The sequence below is a fragment of the Notamacropus eugenii genome, chromosome 4, assembly GCF_028372415.1.
Source record: "Notamacropus eugenii isolate mMacEug1 chromosome 4, mMacEug1.pri_v2, whole genome shotgun sequence".
In the NCBI taxonomy this organism is placed as follows: Eukaryota; Metazoa; Chordata; class Mammalia; order Diprotodontia; family Macropodidae; genus Notamacropus; species Notamacropus eugenii.
This window is the reverse complement of record NC_092875.1, coordinates 462,869,482-462,885,647: the sequence shown is the minus strand read 5'-3', so window position 1 is coordinate 462,885,647 and position 16,166 is coordinate 462,869,482. Positions and strand designations below refer to the sequence as shown.

At 37.7% G+C, this 16,166-nt stretch overlaps 1 protein-coding gene across 1 annotated transcript in view; it reads left to right on the top strand.

The window, feature by feature from the left end:
• MSH3 (mutS homolog 3) overlaps nt 1-16,166 on the top strand; it is a 208,352-nt gene that overhangs the window by 178,489 nt on the left and 13,697 nt on the right. Inside the window, 1 exon segment of the mRNA XM_072606261.1 lies at nt 210-367. Within this exon segment, the coding sequence (XP_072462362.1) occupies nt 210-367 (158 nt within the window).

The following is a 16,166-nucleotide window of genomic DNA, read 5'->3' as shown; positions in this document are numbered from 1 at the left end:
TCACAGGATTCTTCAAGAGAGAGAGCTCACTGCAGCTTGTGACAGCACCTGGTCACCATCATCTGCTCCCCTCACGAAATGATTGGTGACATATTTTAAAGTGGAGAGAAGAACCCTTTAGATAACGAATTCAGTTTATGGAATAAACTGTACCTGTTAAATAAGAATGTCTCTGGAATGATATGTTAAATTGCTATTAATTTTTCTAGGGGGACTCTGAGAGAGTAATGATAATTACTGGACCGAACATGGGTGGAAAGAGCTCCTACATAAAACAAGTTGCGTTGATTACTATCATGGCACAGATTGGTTCTTACGTTCCTGCAGAAGAAGCTACAATTGGGATTGTAGATGGTATTTTTACAAGGTAAAATTATTGGCTCCATTTTAATATATTCTCGAAAATGAATCATATTAAATTTTCCTTTCATTTAAGTATTTAAGCTGATATATTTTTCTTAAATGTTTTGGTTCTTGTAAACATTGTTTCACCATGAATCATGGAGCTGCAGAGTGCCTTCATGCTCGTACATTTCAGCATTTTCATTTTACACATGAGGAAACTAAGGTCCAAAGAGGTAAGGAGTTTCTTTCATAGTTCATTACCTGCTAGCATGCACTAGTAGGAATAACACTTCTGACATGGAATTAGAACTAGTTTTTGTCTTGGCTCCACCATTTTCTGGTTGCGTCAAATAGTAGACAACTAGTTGTGTCTAATGGACACAACTAGAAAATGATAAAACTGGGACAGAAACCTTCAAAATTACTTCAGAGTCATTTCACTTCTCTGTGCCTCAGTTTTCTCATCTGTAAATGAGGGGGAAAGTCTGTAAAAGGAAAAATACTGATAACTGTTTATAAGGATCATATGAGCTTATTATATTTGTGACAGTGCTTTGTTTCCATAAAGTCCTATATAAAGACCAGCTGTGACACTGGTAACTAGAATTTAATTTTGCTTTTTATTATAATGTGTAAGTTGAACTACCATTGACAAAGTGTATGTAAACTAGCATAGGAATATGAGAAAAACATGAATGCAAGGTTAATTTTTTTTAATTTTAAGACTTTTGTTGTGGTTAAAAGGCTGGGTTGTGACCCAACTTAAATTTCATGGTATATGAAGACTATGGGAAAATAGAATTATTTTATCGAATTAGCAGTTTGAACCATGGTAACTTTAGAACATCCCTCTGACATATTGTCTCACTTAAAAAGATTATACCAGTTCTCTGTTGCATATTGGATTTATAATTCAGGTTCATATTTGCATAATAATTTATCACCTGGGACTTATTCTTCATTTGCTACGTAGTGTTCACTTTCAGGGGACATTAAAATATCACAATTCAGAAATGACTTAATTATCATCTCTATGTAGATGGCTCCCAGGTTTCTATATCCAGTCCTGTTATCTCCTCTTAGCTTCTGTCACACATGTCCAACTGCCTTTTGGACATTTTATACTGGATGTCCTACAGGCATCTCAAAATCAGTGTGTCCAAAGCAGAAGCCATCTTTTCCCTCAAATCCACCTCATTGCAAAACTTCCCAGTTTTGCTTAAGAGCACTCACTACTTTCCTTCCAGTCACCAAGGTTCACACTTGTGGCATTATAGTTGACTCCTCACTCCACATATCCAAATACTTGGCAAATCCTGATCTTTTCATCTCCAGAACATCTCTTGCATCTCTCAAGAAACATGACCATCATCCTATTGTAAGATCTCATCACTCCTCACCTGTCTGAAGATATAAAGTCAACACAAAAAATGTAGGATAACTTTTAAGAAATAAAATCCTAAAGGAAAAAATTTTTTTCTGATAACATCGTAACACACCTAAGCCTCACAATATTACTATTTATCATGGGCCAGCATTGAGTATAAGGAAGGCTTGTCTTAAATACTGTGTGAGTGATTTTAGTTACTGACATACTAAAAAGACCTTATTATAAGCTGGTTTTTCCAGTAAGGCAGACCCACAAAATAGAGCCTGAAAATATCTTAAAATGAGGTTCCTATGTAATAATTAGAATGTCACAAAATACAAATGCTTCATTGAAAAATAAGATTACAGTGTCAGCAATTGCTTTTCTTACATTCTCAGTGGTGTGCTTTGTGTCATCATCTTCGGAAAGCAGTGAAGATTTCCTGAATTTTAGACCAAAGGGTCCTAGATGTTCAGCTAGAAAAGGATGTGAGATTTCATCTAGCGTTAAATAACTTCCTCATTTTGGAGAGGATGTTACTGAAACCTAGAGAGGGAAAGTGTCATACAGCTAAGTGAACTGCAGCACTGGGATTTGAATTCAGATCTTCCAGTTTCAGATCTGCCATATTATAACCACTTTGAGGTTTCCATGGATTCCCTATACTTTTTGGTTCTGCAGTATGAATGGACAGTTTATTAATAGTCATAATTATTTTAGCGTTTAAAAAATAGTACCATTCTTAAGAGTCAGCTAGGCAGTTAAGAGTCAGAAGGACCTGAATTTTAATCCTGCCTCATATATACTAAGTGACCCTGGAAAAGTCACTTAACTTTTGTTTGCCTCAGTTTCATCTTCTATAAAAATGGGGATAATAATAGCACCTACCTCAGGCTTGTTGTGAGGATCAAATGAGATACTTGTAAAGCAGCTTGCCAGCCTTACAGCACCATATAAATGGTCTGTAACTATTATATTTGTAAGAGTGTGGGTGTGGGTGTTTGATTTCCTTTGCATAAGGACTGTGTTGAAACATACATAGCCTTTTGTATAATTCCACATCCTTGGTTTCTTTTGAGAGAAATATACCTGAATCCTTAGGGCAGCTAGGTGGTGCAGTGGATAGAGCACCAGTGCAGGAGTCAGGAGGACCTGAGTTCAAATCTCACCTCAGACACTTGACACTCACTAGCTGTGTGACTTTGGGCAAGTCACTTAACCCTAACTGCCTCATCCTGGATCATCTCCAGTCATCCTGATGAATATCTGGTCACTGAGTTCAGATGACCCTGGAGGAGAAGTGAGGCTGGTGACCTGCACAGCCCTCCCTCACTCAAAACAAAGTCAAGTGCAAGTCATGTCATCATTTCTCAGATGACGTGGTCTTCTTTGGCAATGAAGGACTAACACACCTGAATCCTTAACAGGAAACATGTAACAATTTTGTACACCATGTAGTATACCTTGTTTCATATGGGCTTTTATGAGTTTAGCATTTTCCTAGATTTCCCATTCTGATTTTAAACGATGTTTCCATGGAAATGGAAAGGTTGCTACAGTGGTTTTTCCCCTGGTTATATTTGGCAGTTATGTATTATAGCTTTTCTAAATTGACTTTAAATACTTCAATATGATCTGACTGTATCACTTAAAGGGAGGATTGCTTTAGAGAAAGGAACTTTTTTTTTTTCATTGCAGAGAGTAATAATTTTGATACTAGGGAAATATTTCACTGTTACTGGGTGAAAGCATGCTACTTATCCTAGTAATTATGTACAATCCACCCTAGGTTAATATCATGAAGTGGTATTATGTGCTGTACTTAAATTTGTCGTTTCTCATTTCTTACTGTTTCTGCAAATAAATATAACCACAGTTGTATGCTTTTTTCATCACCGTTTATTGTCCATTCTGACAAACAGCTTCCTTAATTATTTGTCACTTTCTAGTTTTCTTCTCAGCCTGTAATTCTTGGCTCCTTTTCTTTAATCTTGCAGCTTTCCCAGAAGTTTGAGTAATTTATCCTTTTCTGGATTAATTTCCTTTTTTTTCTGGGGAATGCTTTTCATTTTTTGAAGGTGTCATTGTGTCATGATGCTGCTGTGCATAGTGGAATGCAACTGGAATAAAACTTTGTCACTAAACTACATTTAAACAAGAAAATAGAACCTTGCCTTGCGCTGACACTGAATGTGTATGTAATAGGAGCAGTGCCTTATGTTTCTTCAAGCAGAATCCTTCCTTCTATGCTAACTGCAAATTTCACCTGGACTCACCTCCACTAACCTTATGATATTCTCGCTGTGAATGACTAAGCTGGGAGGACTAGTTTATCCATGAGTTTATGAGGATTTCACTTTTATTTCATTGATTGGTTCTTTGGAGGATATACACAGATAGATAAAACCATTACTGCTCTCAAGAAGCTTATAGTTTAGTTGAAGATATAATAAAAAATAGTAGTAATGGCTACTACTAACAGCCAACATTTATATCACTTTAAGGTTTACAGAATGCTTTATAATATTATCTCATTTGATCTTCACAACATCTGTGGGAGATAGGTGCTCTTATTCCCATTTTACAGATGAGGAACCTGAGAGAATCAGGTTAAGTGATGTGCCCAGAGTCAGACATTTGGTCAGTAAACATTTATTAAGCACCTATTATGCACCAGGCACCGTGGAAAGCCCTAGAGATACAAGTGTGAAAAAGAGGCCCTACTGTCTTGGAGTTTATAGTCTAATGGGAGAAAACAACACAAAAGGAAGCTGGAAATCGGAGGGAAGGTACCCAGTATGGGAGCATGATGGAGACCAGTCCAAAGGAGAGCAGCTTGTGCGGAATAAAGAGATGGCTGGCCTGAGAGGTCTCTTTAAATGGAGGCTTTGGGAAGAATTCTTTACCTCTCTGTCCTGTCCTCCAGTCAGAAGAGCAGAGAGTGCTAGTGAGGTGTGAGTACCAAGGCTGATGCAGTCTCAGAGGACAATGAGGTTTCCTGGGGCCATGATGGAGTCCAGTCCAAAGAAGTATACCTGGTGGGAAGTAGTACACAGCTATTAAGTGACTGAAGTTAGATTTGAATTCAAGTTTTGCTGACTCCCAAGTCCATACTCTGTCTTCTACCACACAAATGACTACAAGGTCCTTCGAAAGTTTTGGTGCAGTTTTAAATTATTAAAGCTTAACATTACGATTCCCTAAATCCTTACTAATCTGAGTGGGAGTTGTTCCTCAGGGTACAAAACATTCCACAACTTATTAATGTTATTGTATTATTGATGATAATATTCACTCATCTTTTTCTGATCTGAAACTGTGATTTTATTGGTTCAGGGAATAAACACCCTGGAAGGAAACTTACCTTTATCAAATGTAGATCAGCCACTATTCTGAAACTTAATTTTGAGGGTTGCCTGGGTCATTGGGAATTTAAGTGACTTGTCAAGAGTCTCAGAACCTTTATCTACGTCAGAAGAGGGCTTGAACGCGGGTTTCTGCAACTCCAAACAGGTTCTTTCTCTACCAAGCTGTGTTTCTTTTCTCCACCATCAATTCTATTTGATTACTGCTTTCAGCCTTGTCTCCTCATGTATGCTTAGGGAAAACTCCCTCAATGCCTGCTTTGTTCTCATTACTGTTGTCATCCTTAGTTACTATGTTTGGGTTTGGTTTTTTTTAACTTTTTTTTGTATTTTTCTTGCTCGGGGTAGTTGAAAGACAAATGATCTCTTTGGTTCTGGTTTTCTTCCTAGGAATGTTCTGGATACCTCTTTTTTCTTTATTATTTTTTGCATTATGGTATTCAGGTTGGTTTTTTTTTTTTTAACTCATTGTGTTCTTTTTGGAAATCTGTAATCCTCAAGTTGTTTATACATATCCTGTCTTAGAGATCAATATGTTTTACTTATATAGAGACCATGCTTTTTTTTAGTGTTCTTTCTTTCTCAGATTGTTCTTCACATCTTTAGGGTTTTTTTTCATTCTAATCAGTTATTTTCTCTTTTGTGTCTTTAGTAAGACTTGCCACTATGGAATTCAAGTTTTTCCATTTTGCCAGTTTGTGCCATGTGGGCCATAAATTCTGTTCTCACAATTTTTATTTCTCTTTTAAACTCTGCTACTTCTCTTGATTCTCAATATTCTATTTAAATTATTTTTCCACTTAACATTTTCTTGCTGTTTGCAACATTTCTCACTCCATCCCCATCCTGAGGAAGGTATATATTTATATACCTCAGACATGTAATCATTATTCCATAGATATTATTGCTAAAATATAATGATCATTACTTGAAGAATGTGGACCACAAATTAAACATAGTCTTCTGAATTTTGTATTGTAATGGATACACTTTTGGAACAGCTCTTTGTTGGAAGAATGTGTAGGATATTGCTTTCCAAGCCAGGTATTAAGGCTTATTCAAGGAATTCCTGCATTCCTGGAAGCCTGAGTATAATTAACCTGGGGATTAAAAGGATCTGCTATCCAGAGTGGTCCAGATCTCATCTCTCTTCCTTGTTTCATTTCCTGGAACCCCCTGTGACCCTCCCCCACTACTTTACTTCCTTGCCCACAGCTGCCTTTCTTCCCTTTCCCTAAAGCTCAGAGATTGTGATTTAAAAGGGAGAGAAGGACATCTCTAGAGCTGTAATTAGGCATTTGGGCATCACTATTTTAGTATACCATTTCAAAACTTAATAGGAAGAAATTTTCTTGATCAAGTTGTCAATGAAGTATTCTTAACCATGTAAAGCAGCTCATAAATTAATAAATTTCTTGGCTCCATTAATGCATTATTAACTGTTCCTGACCTATATAAGGGCTAGAAAGGAGGATTAGAAGGATTAAGTCTGCCTGTCACTCCTAAAAATATCCTGGAGGGTTTTTGCCCCTTAATCACATAACTGCAACCTTCTGTGTAGCCTGAGCTGGCCAACTTTTCAGTACCTTTACCATGAAACCTAAGAAATTTCATCTAGGCTTTTTGTTACATTTGAGTGGGAATACATCCTGGGTGATAACAAAAATCTGGTATATGTTTGTTCATTTCATTTCAAAATGTTCTGGACTTGCCTTTATTTCTAAAAAAAATTTCAAAATTTAAAACATTTAAAATTCATCACGTGGTATAGTGTCTTGCACATAGTATGTGCTCAGATGACTTATGAATAAGTGAAAATTTTAAACTAAAAATGCATTATGTTGACTCAATTTATTGCAAACATTTAGTGCAGCTCCTTAACATCTATACTAAGATTTTAGTGAGTCACCAGCACCACTATTTGCAGGTTATGTCATGAGGTGCTACTGAAAGAAATATATCTAATAGAAAACTTGCTAATCGCTGTCCCTAGAGGCCTAGAGACCTGACCAACACACATTAGAAAAGACAACACTCAAGTGTAGTAAAGTAGAAGGAGAGTCAGACGTGGATGTAAGTGTCAAGTGTATCACTGACTTTCTTTGGGATTTAGGCCACAATCTCTCTCCAAATTCTTTCATCTGTTAAATGAGTGACTGGACAAAATGGTCATTAATGTTCCTTCCAGCTTTAATGTTCTGGAATTCACAAGGTTTCTGAGCAGAAATTAATACTTTTATAAAGTTACAGAAGTGCTCAGGGGATGCTAATATAGTTTGTGGGGATTAGTTTAATGAAAATTCTAAAGGAAAAAATAACAGAGTATGGCAAGACCAGAAAGAGGGGAGAGAGATTGCTGCATGCAAAGATTTAAAGGCTGAATACCAGCCTCTCTGGGCTTTAGTTTCTCATCTATAAAAGGAGGTGGTTGGATTCTTAGGTCCTTTCCAGGTCTAAATCTGTGATCCCTCACAGGGTAGACAAGGACTGCCGAGGAATTCACAGCAGATGTGAGAGGCAATCAGAAGACTGAATTTCAGAGCCAAGGATCAGATGAACAAAATGATCCTTTTGAGTTTGGCCTTATTAAGAGGCTGAATGGAGGCACTTATGAACCTACTTAGGATGTTACCAAGGGCTGTGAACTTTTTTTTTAAGACCTGCAACAATCTAATCTGGTACCATCAGTCCTACATGAGGTATCCTGACAACAGATCAAGGGGAGCAGGACTAGTTTTAGCCTGACTTTGCTGCTCTGTTTGTTATCTGGATCTAGACACAACCTCTCTCAGCCTCAGTTTTCAAAAGGAGACAGTAGAATTGTAGATTTAGAACTGGAAGAGACCTTGGAGGTCCCTGAGTCTGACTCCTTCTTTTTACAGATGAGGAAACTGAAACTCTAGAGGTCAGATGACTTGCCCAGGATCACACAGCTGGTAAAGTCTGAAAGGAGATTTAAACTTAGTTCTTCCTGACTTCATGTCTAATATTCTGTTCGCTGTCTACCCTTCCTCCTGTGTAAAGCATCTTGCATTTATATAGCTTAGGGAGCTATATAAATAAATGTTTTTTATTATTATCATGCCGCTAGAAGGCCCAGTGCTGGGCCTGGAGTCAGGAAGACTCATCTTCCAGATTTCAAATCCGACCTCAGATTACTAGCTGTGCTACCTTGGGCAAGTCACTTAACTCTTTTTGCCTCAGCTTTCACATCTGTAAAATGAGCTGGAGAAGGAAATGATAAACTACTGCAGCACCTTTGCCAAGAAACTTCCCAATGGGGTCACAAAAAGTCAGGCATTGAAGAGGGCCCAGAAAATAGTGACGAGAATAGTTCCAAAAAAGGGGATGGTAGAAAACCAGGGGTTTAATAATAATAATAGCTAGCTTGTATATAGTATTTCACATTTGCAAAGCTTCTTTCATCTGATCCTCATAACTATCCAATAAAGGAGGTGATAAAATAATCCCCATTCTACAGGTGAGGAAATTGAGATTGAGAAAAGGTAAGTGATTTGTCCAGTGTCATATAGCCAATAAGTGTGTATGGTGGGATTTGAACTCAGAGCTTTCTGAATCCAAATGAAGCACTAGTTAGCATTAAAAGTATTTTTTCTTTCAAATCATGCTTTGTTGAAACCAATTTGTCTTTAAAACCAATAGTTTAGTGTAAAGTAGCCTATTTAAAACATGCCATTTAATGATGTTTTAAATTAAATTATATCCTATATAACTATGATGATAATAACTTTTTATACATGATTTTTATCTTAGCTAGAGAATATCAAATAATAAGTTTGAGGTTATTTGCACAGTTTTTAATTAATTTCAGATACTGTTTTATTGTAATGCTAAAGTTTCAGAGTAGAACATTAAAAGGTAATTTGAGTACAATAAAAAAAGATTTTAAAAGATATTAACTTCCTGTTTCATATTTGTTTTAATTTTATGGTTTTTGGAAATATAATCTTAGAAATATGCCCAATGTCCAAATGTATAAGGAAGAATAAAGGAACATTTCAATCTTAATCCTACTTTTATTATTTGCAACTTTTCTTTCATATGACCTGTTAGTACGTGAGGGAATGTTTTTCCCCCCACAAAAATTTTAGTTTTTTGGGGGATCACAAAGTGTTGGACACAACTAAAATGACTGAACAGTTAATGTTACAAATGAAGAAACTCAAACACAGGAGCAGTTCAGTGACTTACACAATTCCATTTATCTAGTCACTTAATCTCATAACTGACATTAAAGCCCAGTTCCACCAACCCCGCATCCTCTGTGATATAATGCATTCTGATCAGTGCATTCCTGAAGCACTTGTGAAAGTGATTACTAGTAATTTTTTAAATAAAATTTTTCAATCAGTGAAAGAAAATCTGCCTTTTCTTCTCACACCCTCTTCCTGACCATTGAGAAAGATGGAAACCCTTGTTATAAACGTATCTAGTCAAGCAAAACAATTGTTACCTTATATCACTTATACATGGCAAACAATCTTTATTCCTCTTTCGTTTTCCACTGTAATAGAAGAGAGAAGGTTGTAGTGAAAATGGGTTGGGGTGGACACAGAGGCAGAAGCATCAAGGGCTTGGTGAGGAACCTGCACCAAGCGAAGGGGACAACACCAGCAGAGCACTTAGGGGAGACAGGAAGGGGACTGGCATGTCTTGAATTAGGCCAGCCTTTGTGTTAGGAGCAAAGCTTGCAATGAAAGCTCATGGCATGAATGTAGGGAGGAAACAACTGAAATTGAAAAGTGCGGTGGGGCTTGGGAATCATCGTGATGGAGGTTGGGAGCAGGAAGGGATGTGCAGTATGGTGGCTCCAGGAAGAACCCTGTGTACGCAGACAGCAGCACAAGGGTTTTTAGACACATGGGTAGTAGACTTCTCAGGGTGAACTTCATTTCACTGGCTTCAGTTTTGCCCCAAACCCGCCTGTGTGTGACCAGCGAAGGGAGTGTGGTATGGCCTTCTGACCGCTTGTTCTGCCTTTCTAATCTGTTTTGTTAGGTGAGGGAAGGATAGTACTGAATGTAATTTGCAGTATCTCATACACCCCTTTCTCTCCTCTGATACTGCCACCATCCTGGTGCAGACCCACATTGCCTCATGCCTGAATGATTGCTGTAGCCTGGATTGGGGTGTCCCTGACTCAAGTCTCTCCGTACTACACTTCGTTGTCCACGTAGCTGTAAAATTGATCTTCCTAAAGCACAGGTCTGACAATAAAACAGTATCTGAAAGCTGCTCCTCCAGCTTACAGCCCCCCATTCATTAAACTCCAGGGGCTCTCTATCACCACTAGACTCAGGCATTTTCACTGGCTGTATCCCAGGCCTGCAGTTCTCTTCTACCTTGTCTCCAGGCCACCATATCTACAAGAACCCTTTCCTGATTCCCATAGTGCTAGTGCCTTCCCTCTGTGGATTACTTTTAATTTGTCTTGTATATCTCATTTAACATATTATTTGCATGTTCTCTCCCCCATTAGACTGTGGACTGACCTTTGCCTTTCTTTGTATCCTCAAGGCAGTACAGTGCTTGGCACATAATAGGTACTTAATAAATGTGTATCAATGGGCTAATTCTTATGTTGCCTGAAGTAATCTTGGATAATAATTTAGCCATTTTGAAAAATGAGTTAATACCTTCAGTCTGTGCACTCCCCAAATGATGCCTTGGTTGCTTTCAGTTTTCTAATGGGTTTCACAGACGTTAATGCTCTACCCTAATATACTAGAGCAGAGATGGAGGCAGGGGCAGAGGGGAGAATTTCCAATGTGTTTAAAGTTCCATTCCTTTAGCAGGTTCCATTCATAAAAAGGACTAGTCTGTTTAGCTGAAGAAGGAAGATTAAGGGTATTTATGTTCTTTGATTTCCTTATATGGAAATGAGCAGGACTTCTGCCCTTGTTTTTACTATAGTGTTGGGAAATGCCTCAGTAAAATAAAGGACTTCATGACTAAGCTGAACTTCAGTGAACGTCTGATGAAACGCTGTTGGACATTTGGCCGCTATCCTGCTTCATATGAAGCTCATCAGAGGTCGGATAATTCTTCTGTTATCTCCTCACAGCCAGGGAGATGTTTAGGCAAATCAGTGTGAAGGTTAGATGAGTATTGGACAGTTTTATTCTAAAGATTTCAAAGTAACATTAAAGATTAAAAAGCTATTCTTCATATTGATACAAGCTTAGGAAAAGATTAGTAGGCATTAGTAAACTGAGATAAATAGTGCATATTTGTGTTTCTGAAAGTAATCAAAATACTCTTAGGTTAGCAGCTTTGCAGGGAAGCTTTAAAAAAAAGCCCTTAGGGTTACAGAATCTAGAGGCAGAGAGAACTTCAGAGATGTATCATCTTCTCCAACCTCTCCTTATTTTACAGATGAAGAAAACAACCGCAGGTGAAAAGATAATGTATAAACCTTACAGAGGAATCAAGACTTTCAATACAGCATGAGATGGGGGGAGGCCTCTGTGCTGAGGGAATGATGAAGAATGATTCATTCAACAAGCAGTTACTCTTTATTGCCATGTAGTTTGGGGACAATGCATCTCATAGACTTTGAGTTAGCACCACATGTAGGAAAATGCTTGAGAAACTCCCTCCCTAAAACCACAGTGCAGTCTTACGTTGCCCACATTGGAGCGATAGAGATTCCTGTATGCCATGCTTAGGGGGATGAAGAAGAGTGCTTCCTTTAAGCTTTAGATTTTGTCCAACATGTTCCCGGAAGATACACCTTTGATGTATAGACACCTTGATATTGAGCGCACGGGCCATTTGTTTATTTACTTGCTTATTATCTGTTTATTAATTTATTTATTTTACTAATTTCTTGTTAATAGCTCAATACTTAGGGTTAATTATTTTCCTTGCCACTGATATTTTCAATCTGTTCTGTGGACACACATAATGGTTCTGGTGATAGACTTTATGTCTGTCACCCAAGAACCACTCCAGCTAATTTCAGAAAGATTTATCACTAAGTTGGTTGCAGAGTGATATCAACTCATGCTGTTAAGGTGTAGAGGAGTTGGCATTCTCTCAGCGGTAGGAGGACCTAAATGAATTCAAGCATAGATCCATTGAAATATTAAAGATGTTCTCCAGAAAAGGGTACTTTGTTTTCACATGAGGGAAAGGAATTCATATAAGCTCTTAGCTCTCTTCTGAGTTCCAGAGCTGCGTATGTAACTGTCTATAGGATATGTTGTTGTTCACTCATTTCAGTTATATCCAGCTTGTGACTGCATTTGGGGTTTTCTTGGCAAAGAACTGGAGTGGTTTGTCATTTTTTTCTCTAGCTCATTTTACAGATGAGGAAACTGAAGTCAACAGGGTTAAGTGACTTGCTCAGGGACACAGTAAGTGTCTGAGGCTGGATTTGAACTCAGGTTTTCATGACTCCAGGCCCAGCTCTCTTATCTACTGCACCACCTAGTTGCCCAGTTAGATATGTCCAGCTAGCAGTTCAGTCTCAACGTGGCCCCAAGCCAAAGCTTACTGTTTTTCCCCTCCAAACCTATGATCTGTAACAGCGTCACTGATCACTTTGTCTCCCGTCTTCAAGACTGGTCTTTTAATTCTTCCTGTTCTGTCACCTCTTAAGTCCTGCCAGTTCTTACTGCATAAAGTTTCTCACACCTTTTACTTCTACGTGGGCACCATCTTAACACAGGCATGTATTACCTCTAGTCTACTCCATGTCTTTCCATTTTTTTCTTCCTCCTGTCATTTGCCAAAGTAATTTTTCATAGATCTATTTATGACACCCCTACCCCATACCCACTGATAGAATGCAATGACTCTTAAGTGCTAGGGTTGGAAGCTCAATTCCATGTGGACAGTCTCGGGCGGGTAAAGGTGGGAACTTCTAAATCTTAGAGTTCTCACGAGACCCCCCAGGAAACGACTGGGAATCGAGGTGAACCGAGCTATCTCGTGTATTTCCGCCTCTTCCCGTGAGAAACGTGATGGGAGAGAGCTCTCCCCGCCCTCGAGATTGTCCCGGATCTGGGCACACTATTGTTATCTAACAGCACGGTATTCAGATGCAAACGATGCTGCTGGAGAGTTTAAGTAGGATCAGGAAAGCCTGAAAGCTCTCTTGGGCGGAGGGGCGCGGAGCGGACAGGACACAAGGCTCCGCTTTTCCTCTCTCCTCTCTCCCCTCCCCCTCTCTCCCCGCTTATACTTCTACTTCCAATCTCTTATTGTAAGATCTTTGCCTCCTTGGGAGATTCTTCGCTCCCTCCTAAGGAAGAATTCCCCTGCACTTGTAACTAGACCCTGAAATAAAGCTCAACCCTTGTTCTACTCTGGAACGTCCTTTCTCTCATATGAGCATCCGGTTTGGCCAACCAAAGACCTTGGGAGGTGAGGTAAGAAGACTCGGGTAGCCCTCAGGCCTCTAGGCCTGGCACTTAAGTTCACCCATTTTTGTCTGACATTCAAAGCCCTCCCCACCTTTTTAGCTTTATCTCTTAAAATTTTTTTTTTTAATTGCAGAAATCCATTTTCTCTCCCTCCTGTCTCTTTACACTCCCAGTAGGGGTGTGGGAGGTGGGGGGAAATAAGAGCAACTAAATCTTTTTAACAAATATACATAGTCAGGCAAAAAAAAATTTCCACATTGACTATGTTCCAAAAATGTATATCTCCTTCTGGATTCTAAGTCCGTCACATCTTCGTTAGGAGATCAATAGCTTGCTCCATCATTGTTCCTTTAGGATCATAGTTGGTCCTCACATTTATCAGAGTTGAGTCTTTCAAAGCTGTTTGCTCTCCAGCGTTGTCGTTATTGGATCAGTGTTTCTCCTGGTTCTACTCACTCCACTTGGCATCAGTTTATACAAGTCTTCCCAAGTTCCTCTGAAACCGCTGTTTCTTATGGCACAGTAATATTCCATGACATGTACATATCATAGTTTGGTTGGCCATTTCCCAGGAGACTGGCATCCCCTTTATTTCCAGATCTTTTCTACCACAAGCAAGAGCTGGTATTAATATTTTTATACACATGGGTCCTCTTTCTCTTTCTTTGATGTCTTTCAGATAAAAGCTTAGTAGTGGTATTGCTGACTCAAAGATATTCAGAGTTTAGTAACCTGTGGTGCATAGTTACAAATTCCTTTCCAGAATGTGACAGCTCTATCAGCCATGTATTTTTATCCCTGTTTTCCCACAGCTCTCATTTTTGCAAACTTCACTAATCTAATGGGTGTGAGGTAGAACGTCACACTTATTTTAATTTTGATTTTTCTGCTTTTTAGTACTTTGTGGCATTTTTTAAAAATATGACTTTTGAGAGTGTGGTTTTCTTTCTTCAAAGTTTCCTGTTCATATCCTTTGACTATCTTTTGAGGAATGACTCAGATTCTTTTAAATTTGAATCAGTTCTTTATTTATTTTAGAAATGAGGTCATTATCAGAGAAATGTGCTGCAAATATTTCCCCCCAATTCCTATTTATTTTCTAATTGTAGTTGAATTGGCTTTGTTTGTACAAAAACTTGTAATTTTATGTAATTAAAATTATCTGTCTTATCTTCTATGACCATATCTTGTCCTGGTTTTTATCATGATCTATTCCCCAGCCATAGATCTGAAAAGTAGATTTCTAAGAAAAACTTAGATTCATATCTAAGTTATATATATATCCATTTGGGCTTGTCTTAGTATATGGTGTGATGTTCATCTAAATCAGATTTATGATAGACTGCTTTTCAGTTTTTGCAGCAATTTTTGTCAGACAGTGAGTTGTTGCCATAGTAGGTAGGATCTTTAGGTTTATCAAGCACTAGACTATTGTGGTCATTTGCTTTCTATGTGTTATGTACCTATTATAATCTGTTTCACTGATAAACATCACTATTTTTTTACCCAATATAAAATTGTTTTGATGATTACTGCTTTGTAGTATAGTTTGAGACCTAGTATTGCTAGGTCCCCTTCCTAATTTTTTTCATTATTTCCTTGAAGAATCTTGACCTTTTGTTCCTCCAGACAAATTTTGCTATTATTTTTTTTTCCTAGCTCTATAAAGTAATTTTTGGGAGTTTGATGGATATGGCACTGGATTAATAAATTAGTATTGTAATTGTTATTATGTATTTGCTTGGCCAATAAGCAATTAATATTTCTCCAGTTATTTGTGTCTGTCCTCATTTCTGTAGAGAGTGCTTGGTGGTTAGTTGTAATCATACAGTTCCTGTCTGTATATTTAGCAGGTAGATTCACAAGTATTTTAATTATTTTAAAGTAATTTCTTTGTCTCTTCCTGCTGGATTTTGTTGGTAATATGCAGAAGTACTGATGATTTACATGGATTTATTTTATATCCTGCAACTTTGCTGAAATTACTGTTTCAATTAATGTTTAATTGATTATTTTTCTCTAGGGTTCTCTAAGTAAACTGTCCAATTATATTCAAAAGTGATAATTTTGTTTTCTCTTTTCCTCTGCTTCCTCCTATAATTTCTTTCATATTATTGTTTAGCTAGCATTTCTAGTAGTATATCCTAGTAGTGGTTAATTATTAAAAATAATGGATATCTTTGCTTTACCCCTGCTCTTATTGGAAACTCTTAGCTATCTCTCCATTCTATAGAAAGCTCTCCCATGGTTTTTATATAGATGCTCCTTACCTTATTGAGAAAAATTCCTTTTATTCCTTTGTTTTCTAGTGTTTTTAACAAGATTGGGTATTTTATCTTGTCATAAGCTTTTTTTTGGGCATCATCATATAGTTATATATTTTTGTTGTTCTTATTATTAATATGGTCTGTGATGTTGATAGTTTTCCTAGTACTGAGCCAGTCCTGCGTTCTGGCACAAAGCTAAGCTGGTTTTCTGTGTGATATGTTGCTGTAGTGACCTTGCTGATATTTTATTTAAAATTTTTTATTGTCTTCATTAAGACGACTAGTTTTTAGCTTTTTGTTTTGACTCTGATTTCAGCATGAAGACTATACTTGCATCACAAAAGGAATTTGTTAGAACTCCTTTTCCTGTTTTTTCAAAGAGTTTATGTAATATTGGAACTAACTTTGTTACTGCTCTCTTCCCCATCTG